Source organism: Gouania willdenowi, assembly GCF_900634775.1.
Source record: "Gouania willdenowi chromosome 24 unlocalized genomic scaffold, fGouWil2.1 scaffold_320_arrow_ctg1, whole genome shotgun sequence".
Taxonomy (NCBI): Eukaryota; Metazoa; Chordata; class Actinopteri; order Blenniiformes; family Gobiesocidae; genus Gouania; species Gouania willdenowi.
Window position 1 is genome coordinate 2134406 of NW_021144848.1, and position 24532 is coordinate 2158937.

At 35.8% G+C, this 24532-nt stretch overlaps 1 protein-coding gene across 1 annotated transcript in view; it reads left to right on the top strand.

Annotated features, from left to right (window-relative positions):
- Positions 1 to 24532, top strand: part of man1a1 (mannosidase, alpha, class 1A, member 1) — a 125680-nt gene that overhangs the window by 88992 nt on the left and 12156 nt on the right. Inside the window, exons 5-7 of the mRNA XM_028440549.1 lie at positions 8601 to 8695; positions 21248 to 21371; positions 21456 to 21549. Of these exons, the coding sequence (XP_028296350.1) occupies positions 8601 to 8695; positions 21248 to 21371; positions 21456 to 21549 (313 nt within the window). The remainder of the gene's footprint in view (positions 1 to 8600; positions 8696 to 21247; positions 21372 to 21455; positions 21550 to 24532) is intronic.

Below are 24532 nucleotides of genomic sequence, written 5' to 3' on the forward strand. Positions count from 1 at the left end.
GAGACAACACATGGTAGAAGCACCGGGCCTGAGCGGCGAGTCTACTGCGGCGGCGTCAGTGTCATCACTAAACCAAACTCTAAAAGTCCCATTTGGAACTATTTTGTCTTTAAACGAGGCAGAGACGGTAAAGCAATAGGAGATCTACTGTGCAGGCGCTGTCACCAGCTATAGGAGCCAAAGGAGGAAACACTTTTTTTTTGTTTTTTCAGCAAGGACTCAGAGCAATCTTTTTATTTTTTATTTTTATTTTCTTATTTACAGAGATATTTACAATGTACAAACAATATTTACAAATGATATACATACAAAGGAGGGAACACATCCAATCCCATAAAACACCAGTGACGTCACCCAGAAAATACATAAAAATATGGTTTTCTCTCAGGGAATCAGTTCCTGTTTATTGTGTTTTATCCTCTATGGTTTATTATGAAGCATTATTGTCAAATCGTTTTTTAATTTTTTTTTTTAAAGACAGTAGATTTCTTATTCTAAGTTGATTATTTATATTAGTTAAATATAATGTGATGTGCAAAGGAAACTGAATGATTATTTTTTAATTTCAATTATATAAATTCTAATTTCATTTATTAGTTTTTTTTATTGCTTATATGCTTTTATTCATGTACACTTATCATGCACCAAACAACACTATAAGTAATTATAAGTATTTCTAACTTGTACAAATACATTGCAGTTCATAAATATAATAATAAAAAAAGGCTTCAGTATCGCGATATTACCCAGAACCGTGATACTTTGTCTGGTATCGTATCGTGGTTACTCATTTTGGTATTGTGACAACTCTAATTGGAACTTAATTTATTTTCCACAAAGGCATCTGTATAAAATAGAAGGTTTTGTCAAAATGTACAATTCTTTTTAAAATAAAATAACACCAATGAGTTAAATTCAAAGTAAAACAATTATCAAGCTAAAATAACCTCCATTCAATGGTTTTCAGTGTGTTTTACGTTTAATCTAATTGGTCAGCTATGATGTGATGCATTTGATTATCTGTTTATTTATTTTTTATGTTTCACGATGTTCGTTGATCATTTTATAACAAAAAACAATAATAATTTACTCAGTAACGGTTGGGTTTAGAAATGTAACAAATTATTTATTTTAAAACATACTTCAGTACAAGTAAAATGATTGATTTAAAAATATACTCAAAAAAGTACAAATACTCATAAAAGTTACTCAATTACAGTAACGTTAGTAATGAGTTACTTTCACCTCTGCAAATGTCATTGCACTGCTGCGCTCTTTTAAATCTTTTCTACTTCGTTTTATTTCATGAACCATTGAATTTTATATCGCCGTTTTTTGTTTGTTTTTTTTATTTTGTGCCACAACATTTTGTTATGTTCCTAATTTTGTGTTTGTTTTTTGTAATTTCATGTTTTTGTTGTAATTTTGTGTGTTTTTGTTGTCATTTTGTGTGCTTTTGTTGTAATTTCATCAGTTTTTATTGTAATTTCATGTGTTTTTGTTGTAATTTCATGTGTTTTTTGTAATTTTGTGTGTTTTTGTTGTAATTTTGTGTGTTTTTGTTGTAATTTTGTGTTTCTTTGTTGTAATTTTGTGTTTCTTTGTAATTTCATGTGTTTTTGTTGTAATTTTGTGTGTTTTTGTTGTAATTTTATGTGTTTTTGTTGTAATTTTGTGTGTTTTTGTTGTAATTTTGTGTTTCTTTGTTGTAATTTTGTGTTTCTTTGTAATTTCATGTGTTTTTGTTGTAATTTCATGTGTTTTTGTTGTAATTTCATGTGTCTTTGTTGTAATTTTGTGTGTCTTTGTTCTTTCATATAAGGCGTCATTTTGTGGGATTGTGTTGACAGTTGTTTTTAATATTCCGTGTCACTCTGAGATGTTGCAATAAAGCCATTTCAATGATTTGACGCAGAAATGGTCGTGTTGGATGTCGGCCGTCTTCGTTTATAATCATATTTGTGAAACGGGAGGAAAAAGATTTTACGTTCCTGATTTTAATAAAATTATTCTCAGTTAAAAAATGGAATAAACAAAATTCAAGCCTCTAACTCCTAACCATGAGTTTTCCACTGAGGATCACTGTGTACACAGAATGACATAAAACACTGAAAACAAACAAGTGTTTTCTCTTTGTTGTTTTTCCAAATGATTCTTTAAAATCGGACCTGGAGGGATTCCATCATTATGTAAATTCTCTCCATAATCCATGTTTCACGCTGCTCTGCGTCGTCTCCAAATGTGTAATTTACTCATTGTCAGCAGTTGCTTTTTCTCCTCCTCCCACTGATAAAAAAATCAAATGTGAGTCAGGAAGTGTAAATCCAATCAGGAGCGTTCGCTGGAGATTCATTTGTGATGTGAAAAGCCTCAACTGGAGGTGATTCTCCCTCAGAGAGAATTCAGACCTTAAACAAAGCATGATGTTTTCATGATGAATACCAGCTACATTTTACTGCAGGTGTTCACTTATTCCTTTGTCGACTTTAGCTTTCCTCTAAAGAGTGATTTTCAATGTAAATCCACCGCATTTCCATCAAAAGAGCTGAGTGTCAGAAACATGCTGAGTCAGCAAACTCTGCAGCACGAGAGGGGAGGGAGTGAGATCATTTGCTTAGTGTGATTGGACGCACACACACACTAACACACAGTGAGATAAAGGATGAAGCTGAATAATAAAAGGTTCTCACTGACTGTCTGTCACTGAGTGAAGGATGTCAGTGAAACCAAACGTCTCTGTTCATCAAAAATACACAAAATGACTCCAAAAACACACAAGCTGACAGGAAAATACACTAAAGAACAGAAAAAACACAAAAAAAATGAAACCTAAATACACAATAGGCATAAAACAATGCACAAAATGACTCCAAAACACACAAAACTGACAGGAAAATACACTAAAGAACCACAACACACTAAACGTAAAACAAAAGTATGCAAAATGACATTAGAAATTTCACAGAAATACTCCAAAAACATACAAAATGACAAAAATGCACAAAATGTTTTTTTTTTTTCAAAGTGCAAAATGACAACAAATTCACACAGAATTAGGGGGAGAAAAGAATGAATCCTAAACATTACTTGTGTTGATTGGAATTGACTTGAATTGACGTGTGTTGACTCTTATTACCCTGTTTCAATTTGTTTAAGATGATGACAGTTTGAAGGCCCAGTTGTTGTGGGGGTGTGGGTGTGTGGGTGTGGGTGTAGGTGTGTGTGTGGGTGTGCTGTGTATTCTGCAGGGAGCGTCTCTGAGTGGACAGCTCTCTAACTAAGACGAATCACCTGAAGCGTGGCTGAAATACCATCAGGGTCTGTCAGGTGGGGGCTGCCCCCCCGTCCTCTTTATTTCACCTTCCTTCAAAAAATACCTCCTTCCTTTTTCCTTCTGCTCCGTTTTATCTCCTCCATTTCATTTCCTGTCCACACAACTAAAGACTCAATTTTTATCACAAATACCAGATCAATATCTGGAACAAAGGAGGAGAAATAGTGAGAGAAACATTGAAGCATAGCTGTGGGAATCCACTAGGCAATGTGAGTAAAAACACAGGCTAATAGACGGAGGAGACACCGTAAATACACACCATGGTTCACCAGTGAAGTGGAAAAGAACTTTGTAAAAAAGAAATTCAACCTTTTCTTTTTGAAATGTTGTTTTAATCTATATTTTCCAATTCATTTCATTAATGATCACACTGAGGGTCACATGATCATCATTCATGTCAGCATTAACAGAAAACAACACATGCTTTGTGTGTTTTTCTCTCAATTTGTGTGTTTGTCATTTTTTTTCTGTGTTTTTGGATTCAATGAGTGTATTTTTGGAGTCATTTTGTGTGTTTTCTGAGTCATTTTGTGTATCCTCATTGTCACTTTGTTTTCGGAGTCATTTTTGTGTGTTTCTGTCATTTCATATTTTTTCTTTCATTTTGTGTCATTTTGTTGTCTACTTGTACATTTTTTCCTCTTATTTTCTGCATGTTTGTTGTTTTCTGTTTTTGTTGTCGTATTGTGTGTTTTTTAAATATTTTTGTACATCTTTGCTGTTAAATTGTGCTTTTGGAGTCATCTCTGTGTAAATTTATTGTCATATCGTTGTTTTTTTTTAGTGTATTTTTGTGTTTTCCTATAATTTTGTTTGTGTTTTTGAAGTAATTTGTCTTTTTTTTGCCGTTTTGTGTGTGTTTGAATTTGTTGTCTGTATTTTAGGATGCAAGTGTGTTTTTTGTGTGGTTTTGTGTGTTTTTGGATGGAATTTCAGTATTTTTGTTGTTTTGTGTTTTTTCCCACTAATTGTATCATCATGTTATGTTTTTGGAGTAATTTTGTGAATTTTTGTTGTATTTTTATTGTCATTTTGTATATTTTTTGCTCATTTTGCATGTGTTTTATGTTGTCTGTAGTTCTGGATGCCATAAGTGCGTCTTTGTTGTTGTTGTTTTGTGTGGTTATGTGTCATTTTGTGTGTGTTTGATGTTGAGGTTTGATATTTTTGGAATGATTTTGTGTATTTATGTATTCTTCTGGTGTGTTTTCTGTATAATTTTGTGCATCTTGTTACCTTTTTCTTTATTTTTTGAGTAAACATATCTTGTCCTATTCATATCTCTTATCATTTATTCTGTCTTTTCGTTACATTTCTTTTCTTCCTGTCCTTTCTTTTCTTCCTGTGGTCTCTGGTATTTTCTCGTCTCTTCTGCTTTTTTTCTGTCCTTTAGTCTTGAACATTGATCTTCATTTCTTGTCTCTCGTCTCCTTTTTCTCATCACGTCTCTTCCTGTGTGGTCTAGACTTCCTGTCTTCTGTTGTGTGTTATCGCTGTGATTGAATGTGAGCTTTGTTATTTTTAAACCAGTCCGACTTAAACATCTGTATTAATGATGTTTTCTTGCCTTGCATTGATTCATATTCACGTGCTTGAACAGCTGTGATGTATTTCAGTCATTGATGTCATCATGAATCATGCTAATGTTGTTGATTCAGTACGCACTTATCTGTATCCCATTGATCTGCTATGATGACATCACTCACTAGTTTCTCTCTCAGCTCGTTGCCAGTTTGCTTCATGTCCTCGGACAGAGGGTGTGTTTAATTTATACCTCTGTGCGTCCCTGAGAGACGTTTTATTCTCCTCCTCCGTGTGCTGTTGGCTTTATTAAAGACATTCATCACAGCGATACCGACGCCTTGTTACGACGTCTTCACACACGGCTCTATGTGCTTTTGGAACTGTGTTTCCATTACAGTTTTTTACAAAAATAAAAGCGATATTTCTAAAGTTTCGACAAAGCATAATTGCGTTTTGAACGTGGTTTTTTTGGAGGCTGGTAACTGTGGTAAAAGACTCCTCTACAGGAAGATGGACATCTCCAAACCTCCTTAGAACACTCTGCATTCCTTTGTTGTTTCACGTCGAATCATTTTTAAGTGTAATATTAAGAAATGTCTGGGTCTCTACGTCTGTCCACACGTACCATGCCATGTTTTCTTATAGAGAAGTGGTCATGTGACCAGACAGAAAAAGTGTTTCCGTCGCACTTCAACGATACATTTCAATATGGAAACATCTAAAAACCTCCTCATGAAAGCCTATGAACTTTTTAGCAATATTTTAGTGTTTTTTAGAAATTCAAGTGTTTCCATTACCAGTTTTTATTGCGCTACTTAAATTTTGCGCATTTCAAGGGTCATGGAAACACATGTAGTGATATTATCATCACGTAGATCTTTGCTTAAATACTCTGAAATCTTTGTATTTGTTGTTTTTAACACAAATGGACACCGAGGTATCGTCAGCCAAGAGCTTGACTCTCCAGCTGTTTCCATTACAATTTTTCCACAAAATAAAAGCAATATTTCTAAAGTTTCCACAAAGTATAATTGCATTTTGAACGTCTATTGAAGGTTGTTTTGGAGCCTGGTAACTCTGGCGAAATCTCATCCTGTGAGACTTTGTTGTTTCACGTCTAACGTGGCACTAATCATTTTTAAGTTTAATGCTAAGAAATGTCTGGGTCTCCTCGTCTGTCCAGATGTACCGGTCATGTGACCAGCTACCTCACATCCTGTGACTTGTAATTTTTTAAAAAAGTGTTTCTATTAAGCTTTAACCATACATTTTTATACGGAAATGTCTGAAAAACCTCCTCATGAAAGAATGAGGAGGTGATATTATCGTGATATTTAAGTGTTTTTTCTAAATTCAGGTGTTTCCATTACCAGTTTTTATTCAACTAATTAGATTTTGTGCATTTCCAAAGGTAATGGAAACGCAGTTCGTGGCCTGAATTATCTTTATTATCCCAGACTTGTCCTCTTTTCACATCTTATCTGGACTGTCCGGCCGGATTTTACAAACTCATCAGAATGTCTGGGTTTCCCATGGACCCTGAACGCATCTCCGGGAACACATTGATTTAAATGAGCGTAACTCCGCTAATATTTGCTCTATCTGAGAAATTCCATCAGTTTCTGAAAGCGAACGAGTTGCTCTTTACAGTCATTTTCACGTCACTACGGTCATTTTACTCACTCGTGATGGAATTTTTAAATATGCCGCTTTGTTTTGACAAAATCATCACACACGAGGAAAAGTGAAGTGAAAGTCCAAGATGTATTGAAAGAGACCAAATACTGGTGGATTTAATTAATAGATATCAGCATGAAGATCCTCCTGGATGATATAACCCCCATGGAGGTTCAGAGAGGAGTTTGAAAACAAAGGAGACACTGGGAGAAACTTAGAATGTAGGAAGTTAAAGGAGCTTAGGGCAGGATCAATAACCCGATAGTGATGCGTTGGCCGTTAGCGTAACTGCAATCATCGGACAAGCCGGTGAGTCGATGCTTCATAGCAGAGCAGCTGAAACTGTGACACGGTTGTTTATTTACTCACCGTTCATATGGTCACATGGTCTAACCCTAGTCTGTTTGGAAGGATTTTGGTTCTTTTGATAGACTGTGATGTCAAAGTTGAAATGTTTAAACTGTGAAACTTCTTCCTGTTGATTTATCGTTGATTTATGTTGTTCCCGTTGTCGACATATTGTTCTTAGAGAAACAAAAAGATGATTTTCCAGGTTGATTAACACTCGTCTGTGCCTCAGTTTGAGCTCCATCTGCTGAATATTAAAAATAATGGTGAAGGTGGAAGTTTTCAATGAAATTATCCCAAACTTTTGAGACTTTTGGTTGGTTCTTTTTCTGCTGTGCAATTCTTCTTCACAATGTAAATGGTGAAGTGACAGTGCACCCAGCAGTTCATGTATGGTACTGCAGCAAAAATGAAGCCGAAAAATGTTATCATGAATTTACAACATTAAATGACACGTCAACGCGCATTTTGTTGTCAACATTATCAAATATGTTACTAAAAGGTTTTACATTATTGTAAATGTTACACACATTGTGGTTGGCACGAGTCTCAAGACGCTTTATGTAGTTAGTTCTATTTTTTTCTTTTGCCCCCCTGGCAGGAATCTTAAACTCTGCCTATGCACGTGACGTAAAATTTACACTTTAATCAACATATAATAATGATATAATTAAATGATGTGACATACATTGTAATAGCATTGCAATAAAATATGTAACATAAAATTGCACAACATGACATAAAATATCAAGGATTTACACACAATTTATCTTTGTGAACAGATGGTCAGAGAGAAGGAAATGTCAATTATCACGTCAAATCTGAAGTAAAATGAAGTGATAGGATGGACTTCTGAAATATCTATGAAATAAGAGACATTTGGGACAAATTCATTCAGAAAATACAATTGTTAATGTAATGTACATAATATACAAATATTTAAAGTGCCATAACACATGGTGACAAAATATATATTAATTCATTTGTTCTTTTAAAAAAAGTTTTCAGTGAAGTGGTCCCAAACTTTTGAGACTTTAGGTTGGTTCTTCTTCACAATGTAAATGGTGCAGTGACACTGCCCCCAGCAGTTTATGTATGGTACTGCAGCAAAAAAGAAGCAGAAAGATTTTATCATGAATTTACAACATTAAACGATGCGCACATTTTTGTCATCAACTTCATCAATTATGTTACTAGTCATCTTTTACATTATTATTACCTCAGTTAGCTCCGCCAAACACGACGCACACAGAGCGGTAAGGTTATGTTTTACCCTCCGTTTATCTGTCATTCTGTCTCTTAGCAAGATCATTTGAAAAGTTATGAACGGATTTGGATAAAATTTTCATGAAAATTGAAAAATGGGACAAGGATCAGTTGATGAAATGGTGATGTTCTGAATACCAAAAGAAAAAAAAATATATATATATATATATATACTGTATATCCCATTCATTTTGCCATCCACACTGTGGAACTTCTTGTTGATGATATCAAAAGTTCTCTCAGAGTCAACAGCTCAAAGTTGACAGGTAGTCATGGGAGTTTACCATGTTCCCGTGACCGTAGCGTGTTAGCTGAGCTTGAGCTGCTTGGTGGAGGTCTGCGCTCTCCGACTGCTTTTCTAGTTGTTTATGTTACACACATTGTGGTTGGTGTGAATCTCCAGATGGTCTATATAGTATTTAATCATATTTTTTCGTCTTCTGTCCCTCAGGTTTACCGCAGGAAGGCGGTGGAACTGGGCGAGAAGCTACTGCCGGCCTTCAAAACGCCCACCGGCATCCCCTGGGCTCTCCTCAACCTCAAGAGGTACAGCATGTTCACACTCTGCTCTTTGTTCACCAGCTGCTGCTCTCGCTGCTCTCGCTGCTCCCTCACTGCTCAGGCGTTAAAGAGACGCACGCGTGCTCCGACACAGACTCACTTTGTTCAGCTCGAGAACTGACAGGCCTCACTTTGTTTGGCGGGAAATGTGAGTTTCTGCACAGATTTCAGGCCTGAAATAAAACTGTGCTCGACTCCAGTCGGACTTTATACTCACAGAAAAAAAAGAGGAAGAACAGCTTATTTCTGTAGAAAATAGGTTTGACGTTTGAAAAGTATCTCAGATGTAAAAACAAAGATTGACCAAACCTGGAATTGAAAGATACAAACCCCACAACCTTTAAATTAGATAATAATAATATTAATAATTAAGATAATAAAGGCATGTCCAATAAAAAGTGTTTGGTTACATCAGACATAGGAAACTGGTTGCCCGAGGGTCTAATTTTGTGCGCCCCCCCAAAGTAAAAGCAACAAATGACTCCAAAAAAACAAAAGAAATGACAGAAAAATACATAACAATATCAGGAAGATGCAAAACGACAACGAAAATACACAAAACGTAAAAAAAATACACAAAATGACACCAAAAATGCGTAAAATTAGAGAAAAATAAAAATCCCTCAAAATAATTGCATAAAATGACTCCAAAAACACACAAAGTGAAAGAAAAATACATGAAACGGACAACAAAAATATCAGGAACATATACGAAACCACAATGAAAATACACAAAACGACAACAAAAATCCATACATGTGAGAAAAATACAAATCCCCCAAAGTTACCACACAAAATGACTCTAAAAACACATAAAATGATAAACAGTTTCACAAAATGACCACAAAAACACACACACAAACTCTTTGTGTTAATGCTCTGATTGGACTTTATTTTAAATGCTGACATGTGACCCTCAAAGGTTGCTCCTCATCATCATCATCATCGCTGAAGGCACTGAACTATAGTTGATTTGCATAAACACCAGACACACGTCAAATATTCAGAAGTTAATATAAATAACAGACATAAAGGAGGACGTGAAGACATAAAATCCAAGGTTGAAAAGAAGTGAGAGATGATTTAATCATTCATCACAACATAAATAAATCAATCAAAATTAAATGAATCCACGCTAGTATCTAAAGTAAAGGAATAATTCACTTTCCAACAATCTGTGAAAATCCTCTGGAGAGAAGCCCAGACAGTTCTTTCCTCAGTCACTTCCACCATCAGACGTTCCCAGGCCAGCCCAGAAGTTTGGTCTCTCCCCATCTTTACCACATCAACTGGCTGCTTTAGACATGGAGGAGCAGCGGCTGTACTCTGAGCTCTTTATTCAAAAAACACACCAAATGAGAGAAAAAAATGACCTTAACAACAACAAAAATACACAAAAAATATCAGGAACATATTCTAAACAACAACGAAAATACACAAAATGACAACAAAAATGCACAAAATGACACCAAACACACACAAAACTACAACATAAATGCATAAAATGAGAGGAAAAATACAAATCCCCCAAAGTAAATGCATACAGTGGCTCCATAAACACACCAATTAAGAGAAAAATGCCCAAAACAACAACAAAAATACACTAAAATATCATAAACATACGAAACAACAAAAATGCACAAATTGGGACAAAATTATATCAAAAACATGCAAAAGTACAACAAAAATGCGTAAAATCAGAGAAAAATACAAATGCCCTAAAGTAAACGCATAAACTGACTGCAGTTGATGTGGAGGAGCAGCAACTCTACTCTGAGCTTCTCACAATCAAAACTACACTTGGGTGTTGTCTGACATCATAACGCAGGGAAACGAAATGTGTTTTTATGTTTGATGTCAGCGATCAACAACGACTCGCTTTGTCAGCAGGTGGTTAAAAGTCTGGTTGTCATGGCGATAATGGCGAGATGCAGTGTGTGTGTGTGTGTTGATCCCCTGGAGGCCTGAGCAGATTGCTGCTGATGACTTTACCTGCATGACTGCTCTATGATAGCTGCAGGTTGATCTGCTTCTGAGCAGGAGTTGCTGAGAGCTTTTAGTTTTCTTAACTTTGTGAACAGACATTTAAAGCACGGAAACTTCATCCTTTCAGCTCCAAAGCTCTGCAGGGACCCCATTAACCGTCAGAAACACAAAGAGTTCAGCTATAAGATGTGGGTGGAGATTCCCCTGGAAATAGTCACGACGTAAATCTGAAGGTGGTTGAACACAGACATGAACATTGAAGAACAGTCATGTGGAGACAGGACCATCTATAAGGGGGAATAAAGGAGAGATTTTTGGGGTCCATCCATAAAGTCAGTAAAAAGATGTGATAACCACATTTATTTATTCATCTGAATAATATCCACTGTTATCCAGGAATGTTTATTATTATTAAAAGTGACCAAAAATGGTGGAAAAGATGGTGAAATGGAATTTTAAAAACCAGAGAAAGTGGTTAAAAGTTAAAAATTAGAAAAACATAAAAAGAAAAATACATAAATGGACAACAAAAATACACAAAAATGGGAGAAAAATAAACTAAATGATACCAAAAACAACAACAAAAACACACAAACTTACACCAAACACACACAAAACTACAACAGAGTAATTAAAGGTGTAACGTGGGAGAGACCTCACAGTTGTGTCTGTGACGTGAAGCTGCTGCTGTTTGAGGTCGACTCCCACAGTGCAGACACACAGGGATGGAAACAGTGAACTCACTGAGCACCACTCTCACCAGTACTCCCAGTACACACACACACACACACGTTACACATAACATGGTTTTTTTACGTGTGGAACGTCTCATTTTACGGCTATAAATACACATTCAGTATTTGCTGTGGAAGCCAAAAACCAATGGTTGTGTGTGATGTGAAGCGTGCGCTGCATTGTTCTCACATGTGATGTCATTCACTTCAGTTTCAATCAAACACAAAGTTTGATCTCAAAAACTCACATTCACGCCCGTCAGACTGAAAAAGTTTGCATGTGTTGCTAAGTTTAGCTCTTTTGCTGCTGTTACTAAAAGTAGCGACTTGTCAGCCTGACTCCTGCTCATCATCATCATCATCATCATCATCACAATCATCATCCTCGTTGTCTTTGAGATGATGCAAAGCCTTCACCTTCGCCTCCCTTCTGTTTTTTCTTCTCCATCTTTAAAGAAAAAGCTTTTCACAAGTGTCAGCGCGAGGCTTTCAGACGCCCAGACCAAAGCAATCAATCCTGGGACTTTGATTAATAGGTCTCGATGGAGAGCGTGTGAAGTGCCACTCTGCCACCAGCCTGCCGGTTTCCTACTAACGTTGGAGAAAAATGAAGTTGTTTGTTGAAAAAAAACAACAGCCAGGACTTATTTTCATTTATCACTACTTCACCGTGTCACAGCAGGAGAAGTAGAGCGTAGCGCAGCAGGAGAGCGCCGCGTAAACAACAGAAATTAGGAGACGCAGACGATGAATAAGGAAGAAATTAGGAGTAATAAATGTGTTTACTTTAAAGAGACGGATGGCTGAATTCACATTTGGGCAAATTTGCTGCATAAAGCGGTTGAAAATGATTCCAGAAGTGAAAAAGCTCCAGTGAACATCAGTAACAGCTGGAACCGTCGGATCGGAACAAGACGATGTTTTTAAATCACAGAGATGACGACTCCAAAATAAGAATTGAGCAGAAAATCATAATTCATCATTTCTCTTCTGTTCATGTCGACGTATTTCTCACTGATCGTCTAACGTTGATCAAAGTGTTTTAACTTCTTCCAAAGGTTGGTCAAGAAAAAATACACAAAAGTACCACAAAAAGCACACTACATTACAGAAACATAATGCAGACAACAACTAAAATACACAATATCAGTCTAAAATACAAAAAAATATAATGTATAGAAATATATATTTTAAAAAAAAAAGCAAAACGCTAACAGAAAAACACAAAAACGACTCCAAAAACTTTAAATTACTCAGAAAAACACACAGAAGAACATCACAAATACACACAATTACTCAAAAGAATGGAAACAACTACTAATGTACGCAAAAAAAAAGACAAATATAGCAAACGACTGAAAAATACACAAAATGACCTCAAAAACATACAAAAAATACAAAGAAAATGCACAAAATTTCAGAAACATACTCAAAATGCACACAATTAGTCTAAAGCATAAAAAAGGACTATATACACAAAAATATACAAAGCTCAAAACAACAACAGAAATGAATGACTCCAAAGACACAAAATTACTCAGAAAAACTAGCAAAAAGTTTTTAAAAATACACTAAAGAGCATCAAATATACACACAATTACTCAAAGAAATGGAAACGACAACTAATGTACACAAAAATTACAAAGAAACATACAAAACAACAGAAAAATACACTAATTTAGCACATAATACATAGACAATTACAGAAACACAAAGAAAACAACACATGCACAAAATTAGTCTAAAGCACAAAAAAAATACTACAAACAGAAAAATATACAAAACAACAACAGAAAACCACAAAAATGACTCTAAAACATACATTTTGTTAAAAATACCCAAAAATTACATAAAAATACACATAATTATTCAAAAAACTACTGAGCCCCTAAAGGGACACGGGTATTTTTTTTTTTATTGCGCGCTAACGTAAAGAACCTTTACGACAGCGCGTGATACTAATACGTGAGCACATAAAAGTTCTAAGGGAGCACGTAATAGTTTTAAGCGCACACTTGAAATGTGTTACATGCACACTTATAAACGTCAGGCTGCACGTTCTGCTCGTAAGGAGTTAATCATGTTAGTGGATCTAGTAAAGCTTTGTTTCAGCCTGACCCCCAGTTTCCACTGGATGCGGCTCCGCTGCGTGACGTCACCAGAGCTGATAGGTTTCCACTTTAGTCTATGTGTTATTTTCTATGTGTTTGCTCCTTCCCAGATGTGGTAGTCCAGTGCCCTCCACCAGATGTACGCAGCACTTATATTTCTGACGGACACCGGAGCACGATGCATCAATCAGCACAGAGCAAATGAAGCTAAACAGGAAATTAAGCACATACTCTGCAATAAAATATCGGGTTACTTTTCAAAATAAAAAGATTGTATTTCAAGTAAATACATCACCAAAACGTCATAATGTGTAAAAACAAATTCACATCCACTATATTGTTTCCTCTCATACTGTAACTCACTGTAAACTGCAGCAACTTTGATTTAGTTCATGTTTTACTGGTTTTACAGTTTTATCTCTTCTCTGTTGGCTGTTGATAAAAAATGTGTCTATGACAAATCCAGAGTCCAACCTTCATGTTCTCCTTCATTAGGAACACTGACCTGTTTATTGTTGCGTTTATAACACATACATTTAACTGCGTTCTCGCTCCTCTGTCTCGTGACGTCACAGTCGTTCAACCGGAGCGCACCGCGGCGCACTCATAAACCCCCAGTTAGTGTTAGTGTTAGAGTTAACAACTACCTTTATGTGCTCGCTTATGCAATACTAGTAGGGATGTAACGATTAATCGTAAGGCAGTTAAAAATCGATTCATAGGTATAATGATTCACATCGATGCTGTGAAAATTGAATAGCAGTACTTTTTTTAACCAGCAGAGGGCGTTACCCAGAAGTGTTGGCGGCGAGCGAAATCTGCTAATACTTTCTTTCTGGCCGCCTTCTACTCTTAAACATATTCATGAATGATTCATTACCCCTTTAGCACCGAAAGAATATCTGTAAATTACGTGAACATCTGTAAAAGTCAAGTTTTTCTATTAGCTCTGTCTGCTAGCGCATAGCATCTCTTCTTCACTGCAAAATATCTGCATGCCAACCGACCACTGGGTTACCAGCGCCCTCTGCTGGTTCAAACAAATATCTGACCTAAATACAGTAAAATGACTGTTTTTTTTTTTTGTTTTTTTTAAAGTCCAATTGTTAAGGCACAAAATACATAAATACATTTTCAGTTGCACTTTTAAAAAGAAAAATAACTATTATGCAGTTTTGCATTGTTTATTATAGAACCAGAATTTAAATAATAAGCTTCTTCTTCATTTGTATTATTCCTTTATTTATTTCATTCAAGATTTATTTTTAGTTAAATTGCATTGATTTGAATAGTTTATCAAGGGATTCTTTTGACAATGAAAAATAGTACAGTATTTTCCCCAAAAAAATAAAGGAATATTTTTCAGTCATTTATATACAGTCCCATTTTGTAAAATAAATCGCGAGAGAATCGTATTGTGAACTCAGTATCGTGAATCGAATCGTATCAGGAGTTGAGTGAATCGTTACATCCCTAAATACTAGTATTACGTACTCATGTTGAACTTTTACATGAGCACGCAATAAAAAAATATATCCGTGTCCCTTTAGGGGCTCTGCAAAAAACTAGTAACATCTGCTTATTTGTCCCAGAAAACAGGAAACTGAATGTTTAGCAGGATGTGTAGCAAACAAACCAATAATGAATTATGTCAAATTTGAGTCATTATTTTGTTTAATATCTCATGCTACTTAATCACATGGCTGCACAGGATGATTTGCTAAATGAATTAGCTGGTTGGTGAACTTTACTCCCCAGTTATGTATTCTTATTAAATATATTGCGTGTGACTTGCTTTAATTTGACTAAACTTTGGTGCGTTTTGGGTTGAAATAAACACTCAGGATCTGATTAAATGGCATAAACTTGGGACGTGTGTTGTTGTATTGATAGTGACACAGTGTAAAATAAATTAAAAAACCAAAGGAATCTCTTCCAGTCGGGGTTTACACGAGGCTTTTGTCCTCCTGCAGCGTGATTTAAGGCGTCTGATGAAGTTACTAACTGTGAATCCATTCCAATCCACAATCTCTGCACCCGCAGGAAAAAGGCCATGGATTTCCCTTCAAAGAGGAAAAGATAGAGAGATACAGAGATACAGAGAGAGAGAGAGAGAGAGAGAGAGAGGTCAGAGGAGAACAAACAGGAGCACAAGCTGACATTACAGCTGCTGATTTATGCAGATGTGGAGCTGCTGCTGCTGCTGCTGCTGCTGTTTTCCAGGTTATTAGTTGGTAGAACCACATTAAACCACGTTAAAAGCTTGTGTTTTTTTTACAAACGCTGCTCGTCATCTGTTAACTTCCACTTATTACTGTCATTTAAGCGCTCAGCTCGTCTTTCTGGTAAATATAGAATTTATAAAGTGATTTAGAAACGTTACAATGTACTGACGCGTAAACATGGAGCCATTTGTAGATTATGACAGAGGAGACATTCAGGAATCAGAGCCCGCCTCCAGACACCTTCTGATTGGCTGCTGAGGAGAGGAAGTCACATGATTTGATTTATTTTGTTTCATTTTATTTTATTGTATTTTATCTCATTTCGATTTATTTTATTCTTTTTTATTTTTGTGGTGTTTTGTGATGTTTTTAATCAAAGTTAATTTTGCTTTGTTTTACTTTGTGATATTTTATTTATTTCTGATTTATTTTATTCTGCTATATTTTATTTAACTTTAATTTGTTATATTTTATTTTGTTATGTTTTGTTTACATTTTGCAATATTTTTTTAATTTAACTTAAATTAGTTTTATTTTATTTTACTTTATTGCGTTAGATTTTATTTCATTTTGATTTATTTTATCCTGCTTTATTTCATTTTTCTTTATTTTGTTATATTTTATTCTACTTTTTTTGTCATATATGATTTCATTTTACTTTATTTGGTGTATTGTATTTTTTTGTTGTTATCTTTACTTTGTTTTATGTCATTAAATTGTCACCGAACACAGTATTTTATTGTTGAGCATAAATCATGTTATTGGTGGAGGTCAGTGTTATATATAAGAATATAAAGAAATCACTCTTTCATCCACAATGACAGATTTATCCATCCTCAGTTTAACCTCTCTCCAAACGTCCACTTGTTGTCGCTAACGTCAGACGAGCGTTTCTCGTCTATTGCATGTTTTTCCTTCTGCTGTTAGCTGCGAGGCTACTGTGACTGCACTGAAAACACAAAACACCGCCTCTTTATTCTCAGCCAGAGTTTGATTTAAGCTCCAACCACTGGCTGTGCTGGGAAATCAAACGAGATGGAAGGAATCTTTTATCGTCGTACACAGAGATGTTATTAGCAAACAGAATCTACGCGCTGAGGTGAAAGCGTAATGAGGGTTCCTCAAGGACAACAACATCTTCCCGACAATAAAGCAAAACAATGTGTTTAAAATCCAGATGTGAATCGATTAGAAAATAAAAATTGTGTTCATTCTGAAACTGTTAATAAGGTGAAATGTGTAATAATTGCGTTTCTTCCCACAAAAGTAAAGCAGTGTGAACCATGCAGACTTCAAAAGTATGTTATTATCAACAAATATTATCTAACTTATAGGTTTAGAAAATATGGGTGATGAGCCTTAAAAAAAATTAAAATGTGTTCAGACGCAAATTGCTGCTCTTTTACATTCTGACACTGAGGCACAGCAGTCTGTCAGCATTACTACAGGAAAAAGCAGCACTCTGTTACATTTAATGAGGTGAAATGTGGAACAATTGTGTTTGTTTTCCCAAAGTAAAACACTGAAAAATGTAGTGTGAACCATGTAAACGTAAAAGGTTTGGCTTTTGTCTAAAGTCAGTTTAATATTTTACAAAAATATTTTTTATTTAAATTTAAATATTACTTGTTTAGCACAAAGGATCTAACTTATAGGTTTAGAATGAGAGAAGTGCAGAAAAAAATTGAACCTTAAACATTCAAACATGTTCAGACATAAGCTGTTGCTTTTTTACATTCAGCTGCTGAGGCACAGCAGTCTGTCTGCATTACTGCAGAAAAGAGCAGCTCTCTGTTTGTAAACTACTATCATTGTTGTTTCATAATTACTGTAATGTTCCAGTATTCCTGTTGGTCTTCACAGTGTTGCTCACTTCTGTAGATTCACTCCCAGTCAAAGCAGACTCAGTTCTCACACTTAAAGTGACAGCTGTCAGTGCTTACAGAGGTGGGTGCACTGGTCACATGTTTGCCATAGTCAGCCATTTTAACATTCACCAGTTTAGATTAAAAGCAATTTTCAAGTTATTGCATGAGAAGAATTCTGTTTATTCTGAATAATTGTGTTTGTTTTCCTGAAGTAAAACACTGAAAAATGTAATGTGAACATGTAGACTTCAAAGGTTTGGACTTTGTCAAAAGTCAGTCAGTCAGTACCAAAAATATATTACTTAAGTAAACTTAAATATGTATCATTTAGCACAAAGAATCTAACTTATAGGTTTAGAAAAATTCTGTGCCAAAAAATATTTTCCCTTAAATATTCAAACTGTTGCTCTTTTACATTCAGCTGCTGAGGCACAGCACTCTGCATTACTGCAGCTCTCTGTTTATAAACTAAAGTTATTGGTTTAGAAAATGTTGGTGCATCAAAAATTTGAACCTTAAACATTCAAACTTGTTCATGCACAAACTATTCTTTTACATTCAGGTGCTGAGGCACAGCGGTCTGTCTACATTACTGCAGGAAAGAGAAGCTCTCTGTTATTAGTGTTCCCGCTGTTGCTCACTTCTGTAGATTCACTCCCAGTCAAAGCAAACGGCTGCAGACTCAGTCCTCAGACTTAGTGACAGCTGTCAGTGCTTACAGAGGTGGGTGCACTGGTCACATGTTTTCCATAGTCAGCCATTTTAAAAAACAAAGGAACAAAAAAAAGCGTAAACAGAGAAAGTCAATGTGTTAACATTCACAGACTTAGATTCAAAGCAACAAGATGAGTTTTTTATGTAATGAGGCTGGTTTGTGAAAATGATTTTAAACGCAGCAGTTTGAAACTCGACCACCAGCACACGAGCGTCGTTAGTCCAATGGTGCGTTCAGGCGCACACGTCCAGGCCTGTGGGCTGATGATTTAATGCTTGTTTTTAGTCCGTGTCACAGCGGAAACGCAGCATCACAACATCAGACGTCATTAACCTCCCAGAAATGGATTCAGTCGCCTTTGACTGATGCACAGGACGCTCTCTGACCCTCAGCGGGATTTATTCACTGTTTAAATGTGAGGAGGAGGAGGACATGTGAGCAGACAAATTAGACATATGGTCATTATAACACATTTTTAGTATCGGGATAGATCACAAAGTATATCGTATTGTTTAGTATTGGTATATAATGTATCGTGACGTACACCCCTACTTGTAATCCATTACTTTTTGTTTTGTGTGAAAGCAGAATGTTATTGAGGCTAACGTTAGCGACTTGTTGAAGCTCAGATTACAGAGCAGGTTTAACGTGAGGAAGACGAGCAGCATCCTATTCTCCTCTGATTGTTCTGTGGTTTCTCTTCTGTTTGCTGGGCTTGATTAAATCCACGGCATAATGTGAAACTAATTATGGCTGGTGCAGCACGGAGTGGCGGGGGAGGAGGGCTCGCCTAATTACTATGTTCATCTCCCTCTTTAGCTGGATACGTGCTGCACCTCCTCCTCCTCTTCCCGTTCTCCTCCCGTTTGTTGGACGTCTCCCCAGTTTTCCCTCTCTGTGTTTACGAGTGTGCGTGTGTGTGTGTGTGTGTGTGTGTGTTAGCCTCCTGCCGTGCGTCTCACACTGTGTTCAATAGTAAATATGTATTCATGAGAAGATTCTGGAGGCGTCGCCACACGCCTCGTCAGTCGTTGGCCTGGAAGTGGTCTCTGAGTGTCTCTAATGATCCCCCCCACACACACACACACACACACACACGTCATGCTTTCTATCTCAGAGCTCCAGCATTTGGCCTGAGACACACCAACACCACTCCACTGCCAAAGACGCTCCGCCTCACAGCGCGCTCATAAAGATTGATGGATAAACAGTGTTGAAATGAGACGTGCTGAAAAGAAACAAGCGTCTGCTGCTGCATTTCCAGGGATTTTATCTTTTTCTGCTCAGTAATAACTTCAGGACTTTACACTTGTCAGGAGGAGGAGGAGGAAATCTGTTCTTTAAGCCTGACTCAACTCCTCTACGTGTTCATGAGAACCTGCTGAATATAACATATAACAAATGAAGGGGTAGTTATCGCCTAAAGAATAAAGATAAGTGTTTTCTACACACAATCGTCTCCTACAGACCTTATGAATCATCTTTGCATAGAGGAAGTTGTTAGTTTGAAACTCATATCACTGTATTTGATTAAATTCTAACTGTTTAATGCTGTAAAACAGGGTTTTTTTGGTGTGTTCACCATATCTTTGGTCTATTTTTGTGTGACCCCCTAAAGTAAATGCACAAAATTACTGCAGAAACACAAAAAATGACTCCCAAAACACAAAATGACATCAAAAATACACAAAATGACATCAAAAATACACAAAATGACATCAAAAATACACAAAATGACATCAAAAACACACAAAATGACAAAAAAAATACACAAAATGACATCAAAAATACACAAAATGACATCAAAAACACACAAAATGACAAAAAAAATACACAAAATGACATCAAAAATTCACAAAATGACATCAAAAATACACAAAATGACATCAAAAATACACAAAATGACATCAAAAACACACAAAATGACATCAAAAATACACAAAATGACAAAAAAAATACACAAAATGACATCAAAAATACACAAAATGACATCAAAAACACACAAAATGACAAAAAAAATACACAAAATGACATCAAAAATTCACAAAATGACATCAAAAATACACAAAATGACATCAAAAATACACAAAATGACATCAAAAACACACAAAATGACATCAAAAATACACAAAATGACAAAAAAAAATACACAAAATGACATCAAAAACACACAAAATGACAAAAAAAAAAACACAAAATGACATCAAAAATACACAAAATGACATTAAAAACACAAAATGACATCAAAAATACACAAAATGACATCAAAAACACACAAAATGACATCAAAAACACACAAAATGACATCAAAAATACACAAAATGACATCAAAAACGCACAAAATGACATCAAAAATACACAAAATGACATCAAAAACACACAAAATGACATCAAAAATACACAAAATGACATCAAAAATACACAAAATGACATCAAAAACACACAAAATGACATCAAAAATACACAAAATGACAAAAAAAAATACACAAAATGACATCAAAAACACACAAAATGACATCAAAAACACACAAAATGACAAAAAAAATACACAAAATGACATCAAACTCATTAAAACAAAAAAAACAAAGAAATTGAGAAAAATATACAAAAATGACCCCAAAAAAACGCACAAACTCTTTGTTGTTTCCTGTTATTGCTCAGATTGGTCATTATTCTAAATGCTGACATGAATGTTGATCATGTGACCCTCAGATCAGATCCTGTGATAAAAGTTGCTAATCTCTTGAGTGAATATTGTAAAAACACAAAAGTCTTTAAACTGAGCTGCTTATGAATGCTAATAGTAGCTCATAGTGTTAACAATCATGTGTTTATATCCCGTACTCTCCCTCTGGTCTGGTTTGATGGTGCTTTGACGTACGGTGTTTGTTCCTCTAGTGGCATCGGGAGGAACTGGCCGTGGGCGTCCGGCGGCAGCAGCATCCTGGCCGAGTACGGCACTCTGCACCTGGAGTTCATGCACCTCAGCAAACTGTCCAACAACCCCGAGTTCGCTCAGAAGGTGACGACGGAACCACTAGCAGAGGTTTGACTCTACGCTGAGAGCGGGTCCAGGGGCTGAACGTGGCTTTACTGCGTTTTTCAGGTGATGAATATTCGTAAAGTGTTGAACCGCCTGGACAAGCCTCAGGGACTGTACCCCAACTACCTGAACCCCAACAGTGGACAATGGGGTCAACGTAAGTTCTACATTTCCTCATTAGAATCTGTTTATCATTGTAAATCATACATTTTACAGCTACAATTATGTTTCTAATTACCCATGTTCAATTACAATTTAATTATGATTAAAGTAACCAGCATTTTTTCCAATTCCAAGTTAATTGCAATTATTTTTTATGCTCAGAATGTCAATTACAATTACCTTCTCAATTAATAAAGTTCAATTACAATTAATCACAATTACTGAGCCTGAAATAAATAACCAAATAATAAAAGTTAACCTTCCTCTTGTGTTAGCTTTTTGTTAGCATCTCTAATGATAACTGGTCCTAAACCAGCTGTAAAATACACTAAAAACTAATATCTATAATCGTATTAATTTCCTATCTATTGGTTACATTGTTAGGTTTCATAATCAATGAAAATAAAGGTTTTAATATTTTTGGTACGGGCAATTACAATTACAAAGTCAATTACCTAAACTCCATTACAATATTTGATTACGACAGCAACAGATTTTTTGAATTACATTTACTATTATAATCACGCCATAATTGTAATTAATTATGAATTTCGTGATTACAATTATAGTGGACCCCAACCCTGGTAGATGATATGAAACTGGCTTCAGAGTTTATTCAGTTTCATTTATTTCCTGGTTCAGATGTCAATACATGCTTAAAAATATGAATGAACTATTGTTATTCATTTAGGTACGACAAAAGCACGCACTGAGATATCGTGGGATTACATAGTGCGAGATTTGACATATTTGTCCGTCCGTGCTAAACTTCACTAAACGTGTCCATAAGTTTAGTCCATGTGGTAAAGTTAAAGTTCGTCATGTCACCAGAGTTCGCAGTGAGAATTTGTGGGATTTGACATCTGTCTCTCAAAAGTACTCTGTAAATGTTTGACGTGAGGTTAAATTTTGTCATATTGCAATTTCTGTTTTTGTTGAAAAATATCATTCTAAAACAAAATTGAAATTTCACACAGTAAGAGTATCAGTGGAAGTAGACATTTTTCAAAATAAAACACAAGAAATGAAACACCCCATCATGCCATTAGGTGGCAGTAGTTCACACAATAAACGTAAAGTATTCTGCTTTAAAATGGGTCGTATTAATATAGTGGTGATGGCTTTGTGAGTCATGACTCGACTTTTTAACCCTGCTTTGTTTAGATCAGTGGTTCTCAACCTGTGAGTCCTTGACCCTCCAAAATAAAGGTCCCAGAGAGCGGGGACCCCCACTGTAGCTGAAGGTGGTTGAACAGTCATGTGGAGACAGGACCATCTATAAGGGGGAATAAAGGGGAGAGATTTTTGGGGTCCATCCATAAAGTCAGTAAAATGATGGTCCATTGTTCTATGAATCTGTGATAACCACATTTATTTATTCATCTGAATAATATCCACTGTTATCCAGGAAGTTAACTATTATTTGGGCCACAGTATACATCATGAATAGTCATCTTGAAAATGTAAATCCTTGTTTTAATCAGAAATAAAATGGGTTAAAAGTGACCAAAAATGGTGGAAAAGGTGGTGAAATGGGAAGAAATTGGTTAAAAGTTTCAAATTAGACAGAGAAAGTGGGAAAAAGGGTTTAAAGTGTCAATATTAGAACATTTAGTTTAAACCGGCAAATAATGGACGGGACAAATTGTGAATGTTGGTAAATTGTGGTGAAAAGAGGTTAAAAGTGACAATAATGGGTCAACATGTGCAACATTAGGTGGAAATGGTTTAAAAGTGCTGAACATGTCTTGAAAATGGAAAAATGGGCAGAAAAGGTATTGAATATTGATGGTGAAGTGTCAGAAATGGGAGTAATGTAGCAAAAATACATTCAAATCAGCAAAAATAAGGCAAGAAAAAGTGATGAAAATAGATTCAAATATGGTGAGTTTGGTGTAGTTGCAGAAAAATGAGCAAAAATTGCCTCAATTTGTTCAAAAAAATATTTTTTGTTTCTTGAAGACATCTGGCGTCTCCCTCCAGGTGTCTCGCTACACCAAATGTGGCCCTGACCCCAAGGTTGAGAACCCCTAGAATCTTGTCTTTCAAACCCTGAACTCAGACAGGAAATGGATGAAAGCAGTGGGACTGAGTGCGATATCAGGCAGTCATAAAATTCCTATTTATCACTCCATGAATATCACCCAGATTCAACCTTTTCTCCTTCCTGATGAGTGGAAACACTAATGCATGCAAATTACAACTTGTCTGGATCACAGCAGTGCACTTTGTGCCAATCTTTCAGTGAACGAGTACTTCACCTGCAATTTGTACTGGGTGAAATCAGGAGAGTGCACCAAACGCCACCGTATTATAATAATTATTCTGTTTCCAGCTCACAGCTGAGTGCGAGGATTGGACTTTGATACGTGCGTGAACTGGGCCTCACTTCCTGTCGCATACTGGGACAACTCCCACAGTTACCAGGACAAATGACAGGACCCCCTGAAAATCAAACCTGATGGTTTTACTCTCATAAATATTCATTTATTTATGAAAAAAAAAGATATCCCATGAGATTATATCGTCAGAAATGTACCATGTCCCTCAGCTCCACTTGTAGACACTCATCTACCTGTTTTTAATGGAAACGTGAGGAAATAACGAAAACCTTTAGATTGTTTTTTACATTTCAGAATATGAATTCTGTATTTTCTTTAAATGTCTGCTCACACGCATTTATTCACACAACAATAGACACAGATAAATTCACCCTTATTTTACATTTATGTTGTTGTATGGAAACATTTTTAAAGGTTATGGACCAGACATTGGCAACTGGTGACCCAAGTAAACAAACAAAATGAACACATGTATTCACAGAAAAACACACAAAACGACAACAAAAAAGAGGCAAAACAACAGCAAACAGGCACAAAATTACTACCAAAAACACGTGCAAAATTACAGAAATGGCTCAAAGATTTCCCCAAAAACACCCATGACTACAATTGTACATAAATAACAGACAAACTGGT